Source organism: Colobus angolensis, unplaced genomic scaffold (assembly GCF_000951035.1).
Source record: "Colobus angolensis palliatus isolate OR3802 unplaced genomic scaffold, Cang.pa_1.0 Scaffold27, whole genome shotgun sequence".
NCBI lineage: Eukaryota > Metazoa > Chordata > Mammalia > Primates > Cercopithecidae > Colobus > Colobus angolensis.
The window spans coordinates 1,551,298-1,574,803 of record NW_012115932.1 but is presented as its reverse complement, the minus strand read 5'-3'; the positions used below and the strand labels follow the sequence as shown (position 1 = coordinate 1,574,803).

At 37.6% G+C, this 23,506-nt stretch overlaps 1 protein-coding gene across 1 annotated transcript in view; it reads left to right on the top strand.

The window, feature by feature from the left end:
- CLINT1 (clathrin interactor 1) overlaps positions 1-16,045 on the top strand; it is a 72,712-nt gene extending 56,667 nt beyond the window's left edge. The window contains exons 8-11 of the mRNA XM_011947824.1: positions 6,364-6,442; positions 9,685-9,977; positions 12,449-12,653; positions 14,351-16,045. Of these exons, the coding sequence (XP_011803214.1) occupies positions 6,364-6,442; positions 9,685-9,977; positions 12,449-12,653; positions 14,351-14,697 (924 nt within the window). The 3' untranslated portion in view covers positions 14,698-16,045. The remainder of the gene's footprint in view (positions 1-6,363; positions 6,443-9,684; positions 9,978-12,448; positions 12,654-14,350) is intronic.
- Positions 16,046-23,506: the final 7,461 nt, after the last annotated feature.

Below are 23,506 nucleotides of genomic sequence, written 5' to 3'. Positions count from 1 at the left end.
CACGCCTGGCTGATTTTTGTATTTTTAGTAGAGACAGGGTTTCTCCATGTTGGCCAGCCTAGTCTCGAACTCCTGACCTCAGGTGATCCACCCGTTTCAGCCTCCCAAAGTGCTGGGATTACAGGCATGAGCCCCTGCGCCCGGCTGGCCTACTTTCTGAAATTCTTCAATTCCCTTTCCCTTTTTTCTGTAACTGCCAACTGTTCCTAAAATTATTCTTTAAACTTGATTGGACTGTAATGTCCAAGGTTACAGACAGCTACATTAGTCGTTTAACAATTTATGTGATATATTTTTATATGTTTAAGATTTGAACTGTAGAATTAACTGGTAGTTAGCATGTAGTCATATAAGACAGATACAGTGTCACAGAATATCAACTATTTTGGACTTCCTGGTGTGAAATATTTAAAGGGCCCCTTTCATGCATCTGTAGAAAGTTTTAATGGAGCAATCAGAGAAGAATTAACTAGGAAGGTCAGATGGGTGGATGTAACTTTTCCTCCCTGACATCAAGATTGCTTTGAACAGAGAGAATTATTAAATACCAACATGCTTCCTTTACTTGGCAAGGAACCTTTGAGTGGTTTTTCTTCTCTAGTGCAAACAGTAGTTTGACTAATTAAATAGAAGTAGCAATTAATATTAATATAGTAACTGAGAAAGTTTGAATGAAATCTAGAAGGTTTCTTGCCTTAAAGTTTATTTTGTCTTAATCAAAAGCAACTAATAAGATTAATATTAGAAGAATTTTTTAAAATTAAAGTTATCTCCTATTTGAAACCATATGTTTAACCAGTTTGTGCAGTTCCCTCTTAAATCAGTACATAAATTTAGTTACTCCCAATCTCTGTTTAAATATTTTAATAATATCTTTTAAATTGAATTCAGCAGTGAAAGGAAATTGGAGATTAAATCTTTAGCACTTACACATGAGAAGGTATAAGAATCTGCCATATTAACATTGGTATTTGGTATGTCATTTGGATGTCATTTACCAGATGTGCCCATATTTGTAATAGTACCATCATGCAAGTAATGTGGGCACAAACTGTAAAGCTAAGCAGATATGGCATCTGTACCACTCACCAGATAAGTATATCCTCTGAGAAAATGCTTAGATTTTCCTGTGTGTGTGTCTGTGTGTGTGATTACATGTTCTTAGCATTCTCAAAAGTATATATGGTAAAATCATTGTAGAATATCTTACCAAGTTTAAAAATATATATGTAAAACCTAATTATCAAGATTTACTTGAGACTATCTTATATCTTAATAAATGTCCCATTGTGGTGATTTTTTTTAAAATCTGTACTCAAATAGTGTTTCAGTGGCTTTTACATAAAGTACCTTTCTAAGTAAACATTTTAAGAAATGTAAAATAATGTAAAGTACAGTCATGGACTGCATAGTGTGTGACCATGGTTCCACATACAATACTATATTTCTACCATATCTTTCTTATGTTTAGATATACGAACACTTTCTATTGTGTTATAGTTACCTACAGTATCCAGTATAGTGACATGATGTACAGATTTGAAGTCAAGGAGTGATAGGCTATACCTTATAACCTAGGTATGTAGTAGGCTAAGTAGGTTTGTGTAAGTACACTCTATGATGTTTGCACAATGACAAAATTGCCTAATGCCACAATGCATTCTGTCATTAAGTAATGTGTGACTATATTTAGAAAATAAGCCAATTGGAAATAGAATGCCAAAAACTGTGCCATTTCTTTTTTTAGTTGATCTCACCTCTTTAAAAAGAAGTCCAACTTGTCCCCTTTGTCCCTTTGTAATTAAGAAATTTAGGTCTTGATTAACATACTGTTAACACAAGATATTTCTAGTACAATAAATGAAGTTGAAGAGAAAATTCAGCATAATCAATACAGGTAGAACTTAAATGACTTGCAATATATCTTGATTTTTTTTAAGTTGAAAAGAAACATTTGAAAGGATTAAGGTATATCAAATCCAAAATGTGTATTACATTTACATTTGAACCTGCTGCTTTGTACCCAGTAATCACTAGTTGAAGACATTTACATGAACATGTAAATACTCACCTTGTTCCACTCTTAGTGCACCAACTTATCATTTGGGTAGGGGTTGTCTCTGGTTTTAAACTAAGTTTACTGAAAATAAAATTTTTTCAGTATATTCTCTTTTTCACTGATTATCAAAAGTAATACATGCTCAATTTGGTGGAAAACAAGTGATTTGCCATAATTTAGGCACATAAAGTATGTATCTGCTGAATATCTTTTTTAAATACATTTTCTACATATTCCATGAATGTCATTATTTAAGCATTTATTATGTGGCCAATCTTTTTCAGGCTTTTAGATATGACTTCATTTGTTTGGATTTTTCTGGGTTTTATTCATTTCTTTATGTATGTTGATAAACTGCTTTTCACCTAAGATCTCACGACCATTTTCTTATGATAGTTGGTATTCTTTTATAATACTTTTCATTGCTTTATAATCTTACATTGGGTGGCTATATTATAATTTAGCCAGTTAGTCCCTTGTTTTCTAGATGTTCTTTTTTTATTTTTCCAAAATTTTGTAGCACAATAGCATCTTTTAAAGCTTTTTCAATTTGGTAAGAGAAAACAATATTTCATTTTATTTTGCATTGATGATTGAGTTTGAACACTTCATATTTTTATAGGCCAGTTGTTACTATCTGTTCATGTTCTTTGTTTATTAGGAGTATTCATCCTTATTGATATTCTAAAACTTGTGTATTATAGATAATAACTCTTTGTCATGTATTTACATATTTTATTGTACTTTGCCATTGCTTTGATGTTGTATGTATTAGAATTCTTCATGCAAAAGGTTGTCTTAATGTGATCTAGATTAAATTTTTTTGTCAAAGAAAATTTCCATTTGTCGTTTAAGTAGTGTCTAGTTTAGCTGTATTTTCTTGTTCACAATATTGCTTTGGGAAATAACATGTTCCCAGCTGGTGACTGTAAATAACCTCCTTGCTGCCCTGAAAAGGCAGATGGAAATGGCTCATTTATAATGACAGTTCTCATGTGGGAATCTTGAAGGATAGCACTTGTTGTGAAAATCAGCAGTCTTCTACATGCAGCAATTTTTGGTAGAGTCTTATTTATATTCCTTTAGAATATAAATTTAGATAGAAGTTATCTGGGAAAATGCTTAAGTATAGAAAATGAATGTGGAATTTGGTATGCGTATCATACATATAGATATGGATAGTCCTAGGAGAGAGAAACATTTTCTAAATAAAGAGATTTTTAATTTTTGAGACAGTTTTCAAAGTTGAAGATCACATTTCTTAAAGTACCAGTAAAAGCATAGTATGTGGCACTTTAAAAGATTAGAGAGAAAAAACATTTTCAGAGAAAGACAACTTCTATTTGTAAAATAGTTACATGCATCTTTCCATTCTTTGCTCCCAATATTCTTAAGCTACTCATGTTGAAATCAAAATCCCTGTAATATGGATGGAGAGGAATACTATTTGTGATAGATGTTATGAACATCATATAATTTCTGTTTTGGTGATAGAAGGAGGATAATTATCTGAATTACTAAATACAGGATATGTCAAAAATAAAATTTCTTACCAGTTTGAAGTTGTGATCTACAGCTTTTATCCTCAACGTGTATTTTCTTTGTAGCCTAGACTGAATAAGATTTGAAAATCCCTAACACTGCCAGGCGCGGTGGTTCATCCCTGTAATCCCAGCACTTTGGGAGGCCGAGGCAGGCAGATCACCTGAGGTCGGGAGCTCGAGACCAGCCTGGCAAACATGGCAAAACCCCATCTCTATTAAAAATAAAAAAAATAAACTGGGCATGGTGGCGGGCGCCTGTAATCGCAGCTACTCGGGAGGCAGAGGGTGGAGAATCACTTGAACCTGGGAGGCGGAGGTTGCAGTGAGCTGAGAGTGTGCCATTGCACTCTAGCCTGAGTGACAAGAGTGGAACTCCGTCTCAAAAAAGAAAAGAAAATCCCTAACTCCTAACTTGTTTGGTATAATAAGTTACATATCAATGTTTGTTTACTGCTTAAATGAAGCAAATTAAAATAATCTTTAATTTTTAAATCCCTTAATGTTGTATTAATTGATTAACTATCATTCTGTTACCCAACAGTATACGTGACCAATGTTTTTAACATAAGGAACTTTACAGAAAACAAACTTATGAATATTAAGCAGCAACTGTTTGAAGCATTCATTTACTTGCTAGATTTTATTAATATGTGTGCTTGTTTAAATGGTTTAAATATATAACTCATTGAAATTTTGTGTTCCTTGTCACATTTTGTCACAATGTTTGTACCTTTAAGGAAGAGAAAACCAGATCACTGTGATACTCTCTTTTAGATGAAGTAAAAATTAGACTAAGCTGTAGTGTTGATAGAATTGAAGCACCTTCACTTTGGTTGGCATTAGTCAACTGGTGAGGGAGGATATATATATGTGTGTGAGCATGTACATCTGTGCTGAAGCAATGAGGAATCAGTTATGCCTGCTGATAGTTACCTACAGTAAATGTACATTAAAAAGAAATACCAAGTACACACATATCAGAAACTGATTTGTTCTTTTTATTACTGTTGGCCATATATTAAGAAGGGGAGATGGTTCTAGTTTAATTAACCCAGTTGAGTGTAGCAGATGGGGCAGAATGTCTTGCAGCGATAAGACAATTCAGAAATGGCACCAGATGTTGGAAGCTGTCCCTAGTGGTGTTTGAGTGCAGCCCAGATGTTCCAGTCCCACCTGGCTAGTTTCTAAGCACTGCAGGCTAAGCAGCTGTGATGTAACCTGTATAATATTCACATAACACTAAAAGCACCATAATTGAACTGCTGTAGACTTCTAAGGTTGTGACTATTCAGAGGTGAAATCTTTAAGGACAGACAAAAGTAAGGACAACTACTTAAAGTTTCAGATATTGGGCTATTTCACTACTTAAACTGAGAAAAAAAGGAGTATTACTTGAAATAATGTTATAATTGAAATTATAGGTAAAAGTAAATATTCTTACCCATGTAGTATTTACAAATATAATTTTATGTCAGAATGTAATGTTATGCACACAGAGGTTGATTTGCAGACTTATAATTTGGGTCTTACCCTTTTAAAAACACCTATCTAGAAGTAGCAAAAAAGCTATTTTTTTCCATGCATTAAAATTACAAAATACAAGTATTTACTCTTTTATGGAGTAAACACTACGGGGGGGGGAACATTCACCAAAACTATTGTATTGATATTTCTCCCTCTCTCTGCTTAAAATAATTTTTTTGTTTTGTTTTGTTTTTTGTTTTTTTGAGACAGTGTCTCACTGTGTCACCCAGTCTGGAGTGCAGCAATCTCGGCTCACTGCAGCCTCTGCCTCCTGGGCTCAAGCAGTCCTCCCACCTCAGCCTCCTGAGTAGCTGGGGCTACAGGCGCGTGCCACCATGCTCAGTTTAATATTTTAAGGTTTTATAGAGACGAGGTCTCACTATATTGCCCAGGCTGATCTCTCAACTCCTGGGCTCAAGCAATTCCCCCGCCTCATCATCCCAAAGTGCTGAGATTTACAGGCATGAGCCACTACACCAGACTCTAAAATGATTTTATACAAGTGGACTTTATCTTTCTAACTTTTTAGTTTTAAAAATTCCAAACGTACAGAAAATTTGCCCCGTTTTCTTTATCTCTCTCTCTGGTTCTTTTTTATTTGTTTGTTGTGTACTGTTTATTCATCCGTATCATTTGAGAGGAAGTCGCAGTCATGACATTTTGCCCCTAAAATACTTCAACCTATATTTCTTTACAAGGACATTCTCCTTTATGATCGTGATATAATCATACTTGGGATTTAACATTAAAACAGTATTAATGCTAATATACAGACCATATTCAGATTTCCCTAGTGTCTCAATTCTGTCATTTCAGGATAGCAATTAAAAAATTCGGGGTCCAATCAAGGATCCTGCATTTTATTTACTTGTTTTGTGAATATCTTATTCCCCAGCAGCATTTTACTCAGGTTTTAGAATCCATCGAAGACTCTTATAAAGAGCATAATTGGCTGGATAAGTTGTATTCTTTCCATATTATGCTCGTGAAATATTAGATAATTTTAACCACAGATACAGTGTCATTTATCTTACTAGATACAGTACTGAGGAACAGAAAAGAGTCTATGGTAGTTCATAGGGAACATAGTGACATGAAAATCTGGGTCAACAGACTAGCTTTTATGAGGCATCTGGGCCTCTAGTATTAGGTACTTTTTGTGGGGCACTAAAATGGCCTCCAGAAAGTATTTACAATTGTTCTCTAGTTCTAACAGTTTTACCTTTTTCTTAACTTCTAGGAGGATCAGCTGATTTATTTGGAGGATTTGCTGACTTTGGCTCAGCTGCTGCATCAGGCAGTTTCCCTTCCCAAGGTATGATTCTATTTGATCATGGCCAGAAGTCTGGGGTGGTAAAAAGGTCATTAAAAACAACTCCATTCCCCCCAAGTCAACTTCTTTCTGTCATTTTTCTACTTGTAGTATTCATAATTCCTAAAGGACTTATTCACAAGGTGTTTTATTGGGCAGATGCCTTAAATGTGCCAAATGAATTATTTTGGTCACAGACTACTCCGGTACATCTAAAGAAAATTGCCCGTATTCATAGGTGACTCTTGTTTAGCTTTTTTGATAGGGAAAGGAGGATGTGAGTATCCCTAACTAATCTCATTTTGTTTAATAGCAGCAAGAATATCATGGTTTATGTTTAGTTTAGCTTATGATTTTCATGAATGAAAGTTAGGGACATGGGGATCAGACCAACTATCTTACTAAAATGTATTCCTTTTTTAATTTAGATATGTTAAAAGTATTTATGTGAAAAATAACCAAACTTCGTTTTGACATACCCTAAAATAATGAGCAGTTGAACCTTAGGCAAAACTTTCTCATTCTTTATTAGAATAGAATTTTAAAACAAAAAGCCGCATTCAAACAGGATATGGACTTAAACATCAAGGATTGAGGTGAAAGGCCTGTTTCTTTTTTTAATTAATATTTTTATCTTATTACCTACCCCAGCCATATGGTAACTGTTTAACTTTACGAAAGCCTCTGAACCTTCAACTTTTTAAAACTAGGAACTGTGTTACTTGTCTTGGTTCTTTTTGAGGATAGTGTCTGTAGAGGTATGTATTAGGTTGGTGCAATTATCGCAGTTACTCTTGCACCAACCTAATAAAATAGGGGCTACATTCATTATTAAGTGTCTGTTTAATTTTTTTTAAGGTTGTGAAGAGGTTGTGTTATTTGTTTTATAAAATCTGGTCCGTCTGAAGTTTGAGAGAGAATATTTTTAAAATATAGCTATGAGAATCTTAAACATGAGGTGAGGCAGGGAGAAAAGATGTAATTTAACCGAGTTAGTGTTATTACTGATCACAAGTCAAATAATCTATTGCCGTTATATTAAACTGGATTAAAATTTACATTTAGTAATATCTGGTTAGGTTTGTGAGGAGTTAGGAAAAAAGATACATAGCTTGTAAAATGATTTGGGGTTATTTTGACAACTTATTTTTGTAAATTCCAAGTATTTTCCAGAAACTAGAATTGTTGAGTAATTTTCTGCTTCATTTTTAAAGTGTGATTATGCCCTCTAAGGGTTGACGCCTTACTTTAGGCAAACCAAAGTGGAAGGTAAACGTTACCCTTATTTTACAGCTTCCTTGTCTAATTCTCAAAGTTTTTATGTATATAAAGTTGCCTACTATGCAAATAATTTGAATATGTTAATGTTGCCTAAGTGATACATCTCTTCATCTGTATGCATGTGATTAATATAACCTGACCACCTTTATGCAGGGGGCTGAAACCATTGCAACAATGATTAATCATTTCTGAACAATACATGCCCCACTAGAAATCTTTTCCTCCCGTGATTAATCATTTCAGATATGAAGTTTTCAGGTGGGGCAACACATTTTGCCCCAGTTTCCATTCATATTCTGCATTATAGATCAAACAAATAGAAAATCAGCATAAAGTTTACATTGATCCAACAGCCTTACTTAGTTTAAATTGTTTAATATCTAGAGCTAATTGTAAAACTCTTAATGTGGTCTCTTTAAAAAAAATAAAGAAGATCAAAGACATGTATTAGTAAAACCCTGAGGTAAAGAATATTAGTCCAATTCTTTTTTTTTTTTTTTTTGAGACGGAGTCTCGCTCTGCCGCCCGGGCTGGAGTGCAATGGCCGGATCTCAGCTCACTGCAAGCTCCGCCTCCCGGGTTCACGCCATTCTCCTGCCTCAGCCTCCCGAGTAGCTGGGACTACAGGCGCCTGCCACCTCGCCCGGCTAGTTTTTTGTATTTTTTAGTAGAGACGGGGTTTCACCGTGTTAGCCAGGATGGTCTCGATCTCCTGACCTCGTGATCCGCCCGTCTTGGCCTCCCAAAGTGCTGGGATTACAGGCTTGAGCCACCGCGCCCGGCCTATTAGTCCAATTCTTATAGTAAATTGTTAGTAGAACTTAGAGTTTCTAAGTGAATTATTTTCTCTTTCAAGGGTGCTTACATTTTAATATGGTAATGGAAGAATGTAATTTTAAAGACTTCACATTATTATTCTCTTAATATTTAGCATAATGAGACATGGTATTGTAGTGGTTGGACACTTTTTAGGCTAGACAAAATGTATTTCCAAGTTGTAAATGAACATGGAGTACAAAGAGATGGTGTTAATTAACTTGGAAGGTACATACTTACTATTTGCTTTCAGATGACAGTTTTTATGTAGCTCTTTCTTCACCTTTTGCTTTTTCAAATTCCATTTATTCATATTTATCTATTTGTTCCTTTCGATATAAAAATTGATTACAGGTTAATTGATAAGACTATAGTGATTAAGAGTATGGATTTTATGCATTCAGCCTTACACTTGCAAAGTATAGTGATAGCGTTTTGCTTGTTTCTGGCTTGGTTGTGTTTTTTAATATTACATGAGTTTTCTTCCTCTCTTTTATTGTAAATAAACAGTCCCAGTTGAAGCGGGCAGTGTGCTAAGGTTATAGCCCTTGTGTTGTCAGTAGAAGTATGGCCAAATAAGTGAGAAATTCTTTTTTTTTTTTTTTTAGACGGAGTCTTGCTCTGTCACCCAGGCTGGAGTGCAGTGGCACAGTCACTGCAGCCTCCACCTCCTGGGTTCAACCAATTCTCGTGCCTGAGCCTCCCAAGTAGCTGGGACTACAGGCGCGTGTCACAACACCCAGCTAATTTTTTTGTGTTTTTAGTAGATACTGGGTTTCACCGCGCTAGCCAGGATGGTCTCAATCTCCTGACCTTGTGATCTACCTGCTCGGCCTCCCAAAGTCCTAGGATTACAGGCGTGAGCCACCATGCCTGGCCATTTTTTTTGTGGTAAATTCAGTGTGTCACCTATAGAGCTGCCAAGAGATGGATTTTCCTTTATATTTGGAAGAATTTTTTTTTCTTTGCCACCTTGTTACTCTCGTGTAATATTCATGAGAAAGAATACTGTTCAGATGGAGATGGTACCTGCAGATGTTAATCTGGGTGGACTCAGATCAGCTCTAATTTGTTTCAGTTCATAGATTGTTATATTTGTTCTGTGCATTTCATGAAGTTTCTTACCCTTAGAGTTATTCCTGTCTTAGTAACAGCAGCAAGTGGGAATGGAGACTTTGGTGACTGGAGTGCCTTCAACCAAGCCCCATCAGGCCCTGTTGCTTCCAGTGGCGAGTTCTTTGGCAGTGCCTCACAGCCAGCAGTAGAACTCGTTAGTGGCTCACAATCAGCTCTAGGCCCACCTCCCGCTGCCTCGAATTCTTCAGACCTGTTTGATCTTATGGGCTCATCCCAGGCAACCATGACATCTTCCCAGAGTATGAATTTCTCTATGATGAGCACTAATACTGTGGGACTTGGTTTGCCTATGTCAAGATCACAGGTAAGTTGTCTGGTTCCCTTGGAAGTTGTTATTTATAATCTTTGAGATGCTCTAACTCATCTAACAATAGATTAGTGTAAAACAGAAAAATAAGCAAGTCCTTTTTATGTGTATGAATACGTGTCTGTGTGTATATATATACACACATTTGCACATTTCATTTACCTTATACTCTTTCCCCTAGCATAGTCATTTGCTTTCTGGAAGGCAAGACCTTCTCCCCCATCTTGTAGTTTCTGTAAAGCCAAGCATGGTGCCTTTGTACAGAGGAGGAACATGGCAAAAATTTATTCTTTTAACAAATTGGCATTTGATAGTTTTTTAAAATTGTCTTTAAGAAAAAGAAGTAGGCCAGGCGCAGTGGTTCACCCCTGTAATCCCAGTACTTTGGAAGGCTGAGGCGGGTGAATCACGAGGTCAGGAGATTAAGACCATCCTGGCTAACACGGCGAAACCCTGTCTCTACTAAAAGTACAAAAAATTAGCCAGGTGTGGTGGCAGGCACCTGTAGTCCCAGCTACTCTGGAGGCTGAGTCAGGAGAATGGCGTGAACCTGGGAGGCAGAGCTTGCATTGAGCCAAGATCGCACCACTGCACTCCAGCCTGGGCGACAGAGTGAGACTCCGTCTCATTTAAAAAAAAAAAAAAAAAAAAAAAATGGAAAAGACATAGAGATATTGTTTCACTCATGGCAAGTATCCGTTTAGTAAAATTTCTGGTCCTGTCTCTAAAGAAATATCACTGATTGGTTGTAAATAATCAGTGCTAATATGGAAAATTATTCTGTCAAATGGTGAATGTTCTTCCCAATTCTGGACCTGCTCTACATTATGTTAGTGTTTTATAGGCTCGTCTTTCAACTTTCATTTTCATAAAGAAAAACAACTAAAATGGGAGCTTCTTAATTGACTATTTTATTTATAGTTAAATCCAAATTACCTAGTACTAGCTTAGAATTCAGACAAGTGCAGGCTTGGAAAATACGTGTCTGAATGGTACCAGGAACTTGCTATTTTTGACTCAAACTATTGAGAATATGTGTTTATGATGCTAATTACTCATTTTAATGTGTAGATTCTCGTCTTTGGGGTATTAGGATGAAGGAAAAGAAGAAAGAAGCAGAAAGGTGACTACTCTGTATAACAGAAATAAGACCTAATGTATGAGTTAAGCATAAAGTCAGTCTACTTTATTTGCAGTCTTAATTGTAACTGTCGTAATTCTTTGCATTGGTACATTTTTAATTACTCTTCCTCTTCTTGTTCCTTTTTTCTGTCCTTTTCACAGTTATCCTCAGTAACCATTAGGAACCTCTGCTTCTTTCTCCTGAATTTCTTCTTTCTCCTACATTGGTCCATATACATCAAGTTCATTTAGTGATACTCACTTGAGGTAGTAAAAGTATACACAGAGCAGGGAAATGCCAGTCAGGATATGTGAAATATAAATTGCTTTTTCACGGTTTTGCCTTATATCCTCGTATAATGTGAGATGTCATATCCTGAATTCTCTGTTTTGTTGTGTTGTTTTGAAACAGAGTCTCACTGTGTCGCCCAGGCTGGAGTGCAGTGGCACGATCTCTGCTTACTGCAACCTCCACCTCCTCGGTTCAAGCGATTCTCCTGCCTTAGCCTCCCAAGTAACTGGGACTACAGGCGTGTGCCACCATGCCTGGCTAATTTTGTATTTTTAGTAGAGATGGGGTTTCATCCTGTTGGCCACGCTGGTCTTGAACTTCTGACCTCAGGTGATCCGCCCACCTTAGTCTCCCAAAGTGCTGGGATTACAGGCATAAATCACCGCGCCTGGCCTCTGAATTCTGTTTTGAAAGGATAAATTTCCACTTGTGTATCTCCTTAAAGCTATACTAACCTAAAGTTGGTAGTTCCCCTGGGCATTTGCCAGGAATGGTGGCTTCTAGACTTTGAGTGTTGGGAGAATAATTGTTAGTGTAAGGACGGGCGCGGTGGCTCAAGCCTGTAATCTCAGCACTTTGGGAGGCCGAGACGGGCGGATCACGAGGTCAGGAGATCGAGACCATCCTGGCTAACGCTGTGAAACCCCGTCTCTACTAAAAAAATACAAAAAACTAGCCGGGTGAGGTGGCGGGCGCCTGTAGTCCCAGCTACTGGGAGGCTGAGGCAGGAGAATGGCGTGAACCCGGGAGGCGGAGCTTGCAGTAAGCTGAGATCCGGCCACTGCACTCCAGCCCAGGCGACAGAGTGAGACTCCATCTCAACCAAAACAAAAAAAATTGTTCGTGTAGGTAAATTGTTGGTTTTATCCACCTCAAATCTGATTGGGACTTCAGAGGAACCTCTTTGGGAAGCTAATGATTCAGGGTATTGAAGGCATTAGGATAGAACATTTGTGGTTCTTTGTTTCAGAAGTGCATTGTTGTGATTAAATTGCCATCTGATAATTTTTATAGAACAGATGCTTAATTTTTAGAGCATTTTTCTATTTTCCAGCCTTTGCAAAATGTTAGCACAGTGCTGCAGAAGCCTAATCCTCTCTATAATCAGAATACAGATATGGTCCAGAAATCAGTCAGCAAAACCTTGCCCTCTACTTGGTCTGACCCCAGTGTAAACATCAGCTTAGACAACTTACTACCTGGTATGCAGCCTTCCAAACCCCAGCAGCCATCACTGAATACAATGATTCAGCAGCAGAGTAAGTTACCTTAAGACATCCCACTTCTTTGTGTACTTGCAGTCTTTTGCCTTAATGCCAGGACTACTACAAACTATGAAATAAAAATACATCACATAAATTGTAACTAACAGTTAACCAAATGCCTGTTCACTTAAGATTTTTTCACATAATATTTACTGGATATTCCTCCTGGCACATTGAATTACTTTATATTCTATTCTTGGCCTGATAACATTTATTGTATTGTGGAGAGTTTTGAGGACCTGATCACTAAAACAAAAATTTGCTATACAGATGTTTTTTAAAACATATAGGCAAATATGATGGACAAACATATGTCTGATTCTGCCGTTGAGGGGTAATCACCATTCATACATATTTCTTTCTATCTTTTCTTTCTTTCTTTTTTTTTTTTGAGGCGGAGTCTTGCTCTGTCGCCCAGGCTGGAGTGCAGTGGCCGGATCTCAGCTCACTGCAAGCTCCGCCTCCCGGGTTCCCGCCATTCTCCTGCCTTAGCCTCCAGAGTAGCTGGGACTACAGGCGTCTGCCACCTCGCCCGGCTAGTTTTGTTGTATTGTTTTAGTAGAGACGGGATTTCACCGTGTTAGCCAGGATGGTCTCGATCTCCTGACCTCATGATCCGCCCGTCTTGGCCTCCCAAAGTGCTGGGATTACAGGCTTGAGCCACCGCGCCCGGCTCTATCTTTTCTTTTTTCTTTTTTTTTTTGAGATGGAGTCTTGCTCTGTCGCCCAGGCTGGAGTGCAGTGGCGCAATCTTGGCTCACTGCAGCGTCCACCTCCCAGCTTTAAGCGATTCCTTGCCTCAGCCTTCTGAGCAGCCAGGATTACAGGCATGTGCCGCCACACCCAGCTAATTTTTGTATTTTAGTAGAGACAGGATTTCACCATGTTGGCCAGGCTGGTCTTGAACTCCTGACCTCAAGTGATCCACCCGCCTTGGCCTCCCAAAATGCTGGGACTACAGGTGTGAGGCACCATGCCCAGCCACTTTCCGTCTTTTCTAAGCATATTTTTAATACTTGGGATCATTCTCTCTATGTTGGTTTGTTTCTTGCTGTTCTTATTCAACATTAAGTCATCATTTTCCCTGTGTGGAGTAATATTCTTAGGAAAAATGATTGTTAGCGCTTGATAGTTATCATATTAGTGTATGATTTCCCTTGCTAATTATTTCAGTTGTTTCCAGCTATTTGTTATTATAAATCAAGATTTTGTATAAATCTTCATACTTTGGTTTTTTTCCTTAATAGAATGTTCTAAAAACAAGTCAATGGATATAAACTTTTAAAAGATTTTTGTATAAATCTTCATACTTCTGATTTTTTTAATAGAATGTTCTAAAAATAGAATAAGTCAAAGGATATAAACTTTTTTAAGATTTTTGATACACACTAGCTCTTGACAACTTGTTAAGTAGGATTTAACAGTAGGTTTTGTAGGAATATTTTTAAGTTGGCTGTTTTTCCCCAGTCTACTCTTACTGTTTCTACGTCTCTGGGGAACCAGAGCCAATAGTCACTGAATATATTTCTCAAAAGGAAGCAGTGCACAGTAATTGACTTCTTACAAAATCACTGTAAAGGAATTTTAATGGGGCTACAGAAGTACAGATGCTCAAGAAGTTATTAATTCTCTGCTCTATGAACCTAAGAATTTATTGTGGTAAAGTTCTTCTGTCTGTTTTCTTCTGGTAGATATGCAGCAGCCTATGAATGTGATGACTCAAAGTTTTGGAGCCGTGAACCTCAGTTCTCCATCAAACATGCTTCCTGTCCGACCCCAAACTAACACTTTGATAGGGGGACCCATGCCTATGAGCATGCCCAATGTGGTGACTGGCCCCATGGGAATGGCCCCTCTTGGAAATACTCCAATGATGAACCAGAGCATGATGGGCATGAACATGAACATAGGGATGTCCGCTGCTGGGATGGGCCTGACGGGCACTATGGGAATGGGCATGCCCAACATAGCCATGACTTCTGGAACTGTGCAACCCAAGCAAGATGCCTTTGCAAATTTCGCCAATTTTAGCAAATAAAAGATTGTAAAAGAAGCAGATTGAATGAAGAATTTTTAGCTGTGCAGATAGGTGATGTTGGGATGGAAAATGCTAATCAACTACCCTTTCTTTTGTCAATTAATTAAAATCCACATAAAGAACCAAAAAGGCTGTTTTATAAAAGTGAAATATCCAGTATTTCAGAGGGCTAGGCAAGAGCACTTCAGATGAGGCAGTCAGAATCATTTTTTCCAGTGAGGATAGACCACAAGGGGGTGGTGAGGCCATTGAAAGCCTTTGTCAACTGAGGAGCCCATTTAACAGCATAATTTGTGGGAAGATTGGAATAGGGCTGAATAAATGTGTTTGAATCTCTAATTTTATACTTTGTTTTCCTGAGGAACTTGATTTTTCTGTCCCTGGATCGCCTTGTCATAATTGGGTCTGTTCCTTTTACTACCACTCTTGAGGCCATATATGAAATCATTAAAGTTGGATGATCAGTTTTTTATAAAAATATATATTTTTGTCCAAAAAAGGCATACATATGTGATTATGGCTAAATCAAAGGTAACTGGAATGTATATACTTTTGCTAATGTTCCAGCAACACTGCTATTATACTATCCAAATTTTTATTGTAACAAAACCTCTTTAAGCAATTGGTGATCACTATGGGACTTTTCCCATGTCTTCTGCTGTAATTATCCTGTGCAGAAATTTTTTTTTCAGGACTGCTCTATGGTTTCCTTTAAAAGAAAAAAAAGTCTGTTTGTTTTTAGCCGTCATTATTTACAATTTGCAGTGATTAACTTGGCAAGGCTTCCTTCCGTGTTTATCCCTGTAGCCATCATTTAAGTCAGGAACACTCAAAAGAGAAAAATACTTATTTTATTTTTTTTTGGGGGGTGTCTGAAAAGGTAAAAATCCATTAAAACCTTAAGTTAAATATAAATGTTACAACTCAAATGTTTGCTTTTAGATTTTATACAGTATTTGTTTTGTTTTGGTTTTGAGTGTATGTAATACAGCATTAGCAGTGTGGTTCCAGTAGAGGAGTTAAATATCTATTATTAAAGGAGACCTGTAGCAGTCAAAGATTTTATTGATTTAACGACAAAGGAAATTAATTAAAATGTTTTCATTTTTCTGCTGTAATTCTGCATTAAGCTCACATGAAAATCATGATTCTAGAGTTTGGAATGCAAAATGAATTGCTTTACCCTCAAGCTGGGAATATTTTTCAAAATAAATACTATAATATAGATATCAAATTATTACCTCCCCATGTTATGTTGAAATTTTTTTTATTAAATTGATAAAACTTTATTTCCATTATATTCATAATGTTCTGTTATACATAACATTAAAATGTTCATTAAAATCAATGTTGAACTGCTTTTTCTTTCATTCTGTTAGACATTTGAGACCATTGTATAATTTGGGCAAAGTAATCTTTATAAATAATTTAAAATTATTTAATGACTTCTCTATTCTTTCCTATCAGAGTCTACTGTTAGGAATTAAAAATGAAGCAGCAAAGATATCCTGACCTGCTCCATTCTTGCTAATGTTCCATCTACAACATTTCTAATTAGGCAGAAATTCATGTACTTCAGCTAAGTGGTAATGAAAAGTGATTCATTTGCTGAATAAGAGATGAGAGAGAGTGTAATTAGCTGACTGCGGTTTTTAATCTTTCAGCAATTCAATGTGTTTAACTTAGTTTCAAAGAATAGGAGCTTTCAAGTGTTGTTACTTCAGAGCAGTCAAGCCCCCCTCTGGTGGCAGCAGTAGAATATGGTCCCTGATGTTTAAAACCTCTAATCTTAAGTAAATTTTTTCTTTAAGAAGTGTATCTTCACTTCCTCAAATATGTGTGATTCTTAGACGAAGTAAATGTTTATCTGAACCTTTGTGTTTTAATTCTTTTTCTAATCAGATTGACCTCTAAAGCATTTTCTGTATCATGCCCTCCTATGTTATATCTTCTTTTTTCTTGAACTTCAACCTACAGTTTCTTATCAGTATTTTTCTTTCAGAGAAAGAAACGGTTCAAAAACAACGGTTGTTTCACTGAGTGTCCAGTTTAATGATTTGTCTCCGAAGGGGTTAGTAAGTTATACTTGAAGAAAAGCATAAATACCCCTAAATCATTTGGAGTTGGGAAGAAAATACTCTTCCTTTCTTTCACTGTTGGGTTTCCTTCAGCCCATCCTCTATACCCTTTCCTTCTTCAACCAAAGTTTTTCTGCTTGTATCAAGTTTTTATTCTGCCTAATGGTGTGAGGGGAAAGTTAGTGTTCCAGCAATTTTTGTATGGTGAGTCTACACAGCCACTCCAGATTTATTTTTGTTTCCTTCCCTCTAGGGTTTTTTTTTTTTTTTCCCCTCCACTTCTCTGGTGTCTTCAAGAACCACATACACTGTTTTTAAATAGTACTTTGGTTAGATGTTTCCTTTTTTTTTTTTTGAATTGCCTGAATGATAACCATAACACTATTGGTTTGAGGGTAATCACTAGCTCACTAGCGAGTTGAGGCCTATAGTTATGGTTGGAGGGAAGGGTTAGTACTTTTTTTTCTCAAATATTTATGAAACAGTTTTTCTTTTTGGCAGATGAATTCAAGAATTTGCCATCTTTCTGAACTTTGCACTGTCTCATTTTGAAGATAAAGCATGGTGGCATAGTTTCCTAGCTGAGATATTAGGAAATACAGCTAAATCTATACTAAGCATGGAGCACACCTTATATTAAGTGGATTTCTGAGGTAAATGCTGTGTGTTTCAGCTCTCCTGGAAGACAGCACTGACTGCATTGTGGAAAGACCATGTGCTGAGAATCTCATTTTAATCACCCACCATCTGTGTGACCTTGATAATTTACCAGACCTCTCTGGGCCCTCATTTTTTCCAAAATGAACTTAAGTCTTGAAATGTTGGATAATTAAATAAATGATGAGTGAGATCCACCAGCACTGACATATGTGCAGTACATGTTTTCCTGCCTCTCATTCTTTGTTTATGTAAATGCTTACATATCAGCAACTTTTTTTGTGCCAGTCACTGTGCTAAACACTTCACGTGTCAGTTTACACAGCAAATTCAAAAGTTCGTATTCCTGTTTTATTCCTAAAAGCAGAGTATAGTAAAGAAAGCCTGAGAGACTTGTAAGTTGGTTTCTAATTAAGGGGTTTTACTAGCTGCATGAATTTAACTCCACTTTTTTTTTTTTTTTTAAACTGTCAAGGAAATTGTAAATGAATTGTTCTGTGAATGTTTTGAGTCATTTCTTACCACATTGCTTTAGATATTAGACAGCTATTAAAGTGAGCTCCTGGTGTAGGATTTGCCACACAATTCTCATTAGAATGTTCTCCACTTTTACAAGCTTTAGAGATCAGTTTTTTAATTGATCGACTTGCAGTTTTGTTGACTAGGATCTTGCTATTCTAATACCCAGATGAGCAATCAGATAAAAAGACTAAATGAAATCCATGAAAGGATTTTTTGTTTAACTCACTATGACCTTAATTCCTTTTTTGTTGTTGAAACAGGGTCTTGCTCTATCACCCAGGCTGGAGTGCCAGTGGCACAATCCCGACTCATTGCAGCCCCAACCACTTGGGCGCAAGCAGTCCTCACGCATGAGCCTCCCAAGTAGCTGGGACTATCAGTGTTGCGCCACACACCTGGCTAAGTTTTTAATTTTAGTAGAGACAGGGTCTCCCTATTTTGCCCAGGCTCGCCTTGAACACGTGGGCTCAAGCAGTTTGTCTGCCTCAGCCTCCCGAAATGCTGGGATTATAGGTGTGAGTCATCCTGCCTAGCCCTATGACCATAATTCTTGTGTCTTCCTTCTTTATTAAATGGCAGCCTTGCCTGATACATTGTTCCCGGGCAGCCATGAGTAGCTACTGCAGCCCTTTCCTCTGGGCTTGCTTACCCCTATAGGCAGCAAATCAGCACATGGCCAATTCAAGGCTTACCTTCCCAGGGATTTGAAGCCCCGAAGGGCAAAAGTGGGTTTTGTTTCCTGTTCTTTAAATCTCATTTTAAATAACTGAATTATGAACTATGAAATCCTACTTTTCCTTTCCATTTGCTTTTTCTTTCTTTTTTTAATAGAAACAAGGTCCCACCATGTTGCCCAGGCTGGTCTTGAACTCCCGAGCTCAAGTGATCCTGCCGCCTTGGCCTCCCAAAGTGTTAGGATTACAAGCATGAGCCACCACACCTGGCCTAATTTTTCTTAACTGTACATCCTGCAGTTGTGGTCTTTAAATGCTCCAAGCACACTTTTTTCTACTTTGTAACGAAGTAAGAGTGCTTACAGTTGGTATACGGAGCATTTTGGTCTCAGAGCCCTCTTTACACCCTTAAAAACTGAGGACTTCAAGGAGCTGTTATTTATGTGGGTTGCATCTATCAATATTTACTGTATTTGAAATATAAAGTGCAAAGCTTTGAAAGTGTTAATTGGTTTCACAATAACCCATTATTACGTGTTAACAAGCTGCAACTTTATAAGCTATATTTTCCAAAATAAAAACTTCTGAGAACAGCGGCATGGTTTTACATTATTGCGAATCTCTTTCATACCTGACATAATGCCAGGTTGGTGCAAAAGTAATTGCGGTTTTTGGCATTTCAATGGCAAAACTGCAGATACTTTTGCACCAACATAATAGAATGTAGCTGGGCTCTTGTTTCTGCATCCAATCTGCTGTGATAGGTTATTTTGAAGGAAGTTTGTGAAACAAGTCTGGTCTCGGGTAGGTGGCTGAAAAGATGGGAACTTGCAACTTCTGGGAATGGTCTCAGGGCCCCTCAGTGGTCCCCAGCCTGGGCTTGGCAACTACAACTATGGAGAATTATCAGATAAGATGATTCCCTAGTATACTATGTATCATTTACTTGTTTTTTTTCTGGTTATAAGATAACCTGCTTGAGGTACAAAGAATTTAGCTTTGCCTTTCACCAGTCATCAGCAAAAGGCCTGTCACATGAGATTTGCCCCCTTGGATTCTGAATATGAAAAATTGGTGACATCATAACCTTTGCTCAGTTTTCGAGATGGTTTCTTCTGGTACACAGCGCATGTCTACCGATTTTATAGTTTTATAGTTGTGTTACGTATTATGCTAACTGGAACAGAAACTCACTTCTAAGATCACATGGAAGTGTGGACAGGTGTTAAGTGTTCTGAAGGAGCTAGTCATGGTGCTGTTAGAAAAGAATAGGAGCAGAGGCCTAATTTAGGTGGGATCACTCCAGATGCCCCCACTGAGAAGGGAGCTTTTACACAGAGATCTGAAGAATGATGAGAAGGGGACAGCCATGCTGAACCAGAAAGAGTGTCGTTCGACCACAGAGAACTCCATGTGTGAGGACGCCTTGTGGAGAAAGAGCTACCAGAGAAGCTTGTAGGTGTAACTGGAGCTCCGCATAAAAGGAGTGGAATTGGGGAGATAGGCAAGGACCATGTTAGTAACTGGCATTTAGCGTGCTGAGATAAGTAATTACTTTATTCTCCTCAAAAGTTCCCCAGAGAGGGGCTATCACCACCAGAAATGGAATATTCTGAAGGCCCCTTTTGCTTTCCTTGCCATACTTGTCATATAGAATAGGGATCACTCTACTTGGGCTTTAAGAAACTTGAATGGAAAATTGGTAATATTGATTTGATATATTCACTATTTACCCTGAAATGCATTAATAGTTCATTTATATGTGAAAGATACGAATTGTTTGTATCTAAGGGACCGTTTTATATGCAAATGGAGTACTTCAAATAGTGATAACATATTTGCATATTACAGCTTACAGAGCGGATTCACACTCTTTTATTGCCTGATTTTCACAATAACTCTAAGCCAAAAAGTTAAGACACTTATTATTTCCTTGTTACAGATAAGGAAACTGAGACTCTGACTGAGAGATCAAGGTAGTTACGAAAGCCACATTTCCTAGGACAGGTCCCTGGAATCCAGGTTCAGTGTCACTGCACTGTCCTCATTCCCCTCTATTAATATTTCAGGTCTTTGAATTTAGAGATTGTACATGCCACACAGATAAATTGCCAGCTTTTTCTTGCATATCCCTGCGCTCTAACCGCGTTGTCCCCAGATGCCATGTTAATGTTCCACACATGGCAAACAGCTAGTAAAGGGTTGTGAACTAACATGTTTTTAGAATAAGCGCTGAAATGTTCGTGCACTCTATTTGCATTTTCTAAAGGCCAACGGCAGGAGACGGGCCACAGAGCAAACGAAACTGACCTCTTCTGAAGGGCAAATCTTTTGTCTTGTAGAAATGGTGATAGAACTTAGCATAAGACATCAGCCAAATCCAGTGGCAGAAAAGTCCAGCAGATTTGGAGGAGTAAACAAAGGCACCTCAAGGGATCAAAAGATAAGAGTAAGCCGCAGGCTAAGGTGGATGGCAAGGAATTGCTTGACTGAGGAAACCATTTCAAAGAGTGCACTCAAGAATTGGAAACATTGTGTGCTCTTGGCCATTTTTCATCTGCTCCTGTGATTCTTGCACTTGAGAAATAGAATTGAGATGTCCAGCTACCAAATAAAAGTAGAAATGGAATTTCTAGATTTAAGTTCTTCTTCAGGGAATATTTGAGTAGGGTTTTAAAGAGCATTTAGAAATACCTGGCAATAAAAAAAAAAAAACAAAAACCTGGCAATTTGAAAACCCTATTTGGATTGCCAATAGCTGAACTACCTTATTTTTGATGGAGGAAAAAAATAATCTGTTTAATGGAAAATACACAATGAGGTTTCAGGCATGGGTTACACAAAGAACCATTTGTCATGTCCTCTTTCACAGGAAAGTAATAAAGTTAGATCAAAGAAATATCATTAAAGTACTTTAATTTTAACTAATTTACTAGGTTTATCAGTTTTATCCCTTAGACCTAATTCCTGTGATGAACCAAGGAAAAGAATTTGTCAGTTGTTAAGAACTTTGCACATACCTTTTGTCTACCCATATAGTATCTATCTCTATATAAAATACATAATAAAGATTGGCTCTTAAATACTGTCTCCTCACCAAAATTTTTAGATGTCCCAAGAGTTATCAGATTTGAATGATAAAAAGGGTGGCATAAGGTACCGCTTTAGTAATTAACTGGTTCTTTAATAAGGCCTCAATTACTTTGTTTCATGATAAGGAAAAAAAAAAAATATGTTCCAAGACAGAGTTACATTCGACATCTGGGAACCTCCTAACAGCTGGCTACCTAATGAATATGCATCTGCTTAAGAGGCTGTAGACCATTAATAAACCAATAGATGTAAAGCAGAAACAATCTTTGTCAGCTTCAAATGGGATTGGATGCAATGTACTGTGAAGTGTCACTGTCACATTGAATTGAGTTTGGGAGGTTAACAATCAACTGTTAGCTCCTCATGTCTTTGTGTCTCTACGCTCATGCTCACACTCTTCCCAAACTGGTGGCTGTGTTTCTGATGTACAACTTCTTTTTCCTGAGAGTCTGATTTGAGGCTTACATACGTCTGTGTCTCAAAAATGTCTTCCATTTTGTTCCACTGAACCACATGTTCACCAAGACTTCTTAAAACAAAGGAGTCATCTCCAGGTGGAAAAGGCAGGAAATGTCAGCATTAAATTGGTACAAGATGGACTTCCAGTGAATCTGAAGATTCTTAGGATGAAATCTGCAGTTAAGTTGGAAACATCATTTGTTGGGTCCTTCAGAAGAAATTCCTCACTCCCTGTGCAGACAGTGATTCTGGTGTTAATTAACTGTTCTAAATGGGCCCTCAGCTGTGGTGTGGTGATGAGCACACTTCCCCAGTTTCTTGGCTGAGATGTCTTGAGGGACACTGTATCCACAGAAGCCTTGTTTGAGAGGATATCCTGTGTGAGGGGAGACTAGACCAAGGTGAGCCTATACTTCCACAGCCAAACATGTACCCATCACTGTTCTCATCCGAGCGCTCACAGATATGTTTTAGGAGAATATTACGGTTAAGGGAGAAAATGGGAAATTCAAGCCCTGGGGAGTTCTTTTAACGACCTTCTGTATGCCATTTGGCTTATCTTTTCAAATTGTGGTAAAATATACATACCATATGTGTAGAATGTGGTAAGTGTATAATGTACATATGTATGTGTATAGAGGTAAAACACATGAAATTTTACCATTTTAACCATTTCTAAGTACAGTTCAGTGGCTTACATTCACATTATTGTGCAACCATCACCACCCTCCATCTCCAGAACTTCCCATCTTCCCAAACTGAAACTCTCTACCCATTAAACACTAATGCCCCAGCCCTCTCTCCTCCATCCCCCGCTAACCACCTCTCTACTTTCTGTCTCTATGAATTTGACTACCCTAAGTAGTTATAAAAGTAGAATCATACCGTATTTGTCCTTTTGTGACTGACTTAATTCTCTTAGCATAATGTCCTCAAGGTTCATCAATGCTGTATCATGTTCTAGAATTTCATTTTTTTTTCTTTTGGTTGGCATGATCTCGGCTCACTGTAACCTCTGCCTACCGGGTTCAAGCAATTCTTCTGCCTCAGCCTCCTGAGTAGCTGGGACTACAGGTGCCTGCCACTACACCTGGCTAGTTTTTTGGGGTTTTATTGTTTGTTTCTTTCAAAACAGAGTCTGGCTCTTGTTGCCCAGGCTGGAGTGCAGTGGCGTTATCTCGGCTCACTGCAAGCTCCACCTCCCGGGTTCAAGTGATTCCCCTGCCTCAGCCTCAGGGACTACAGGCACGTGCTACCATGCCCGGCTAACTTTATTTATTTATTTATTTTATTTTATTTTAGTAGAGATGAGGTTTCACCATGTTG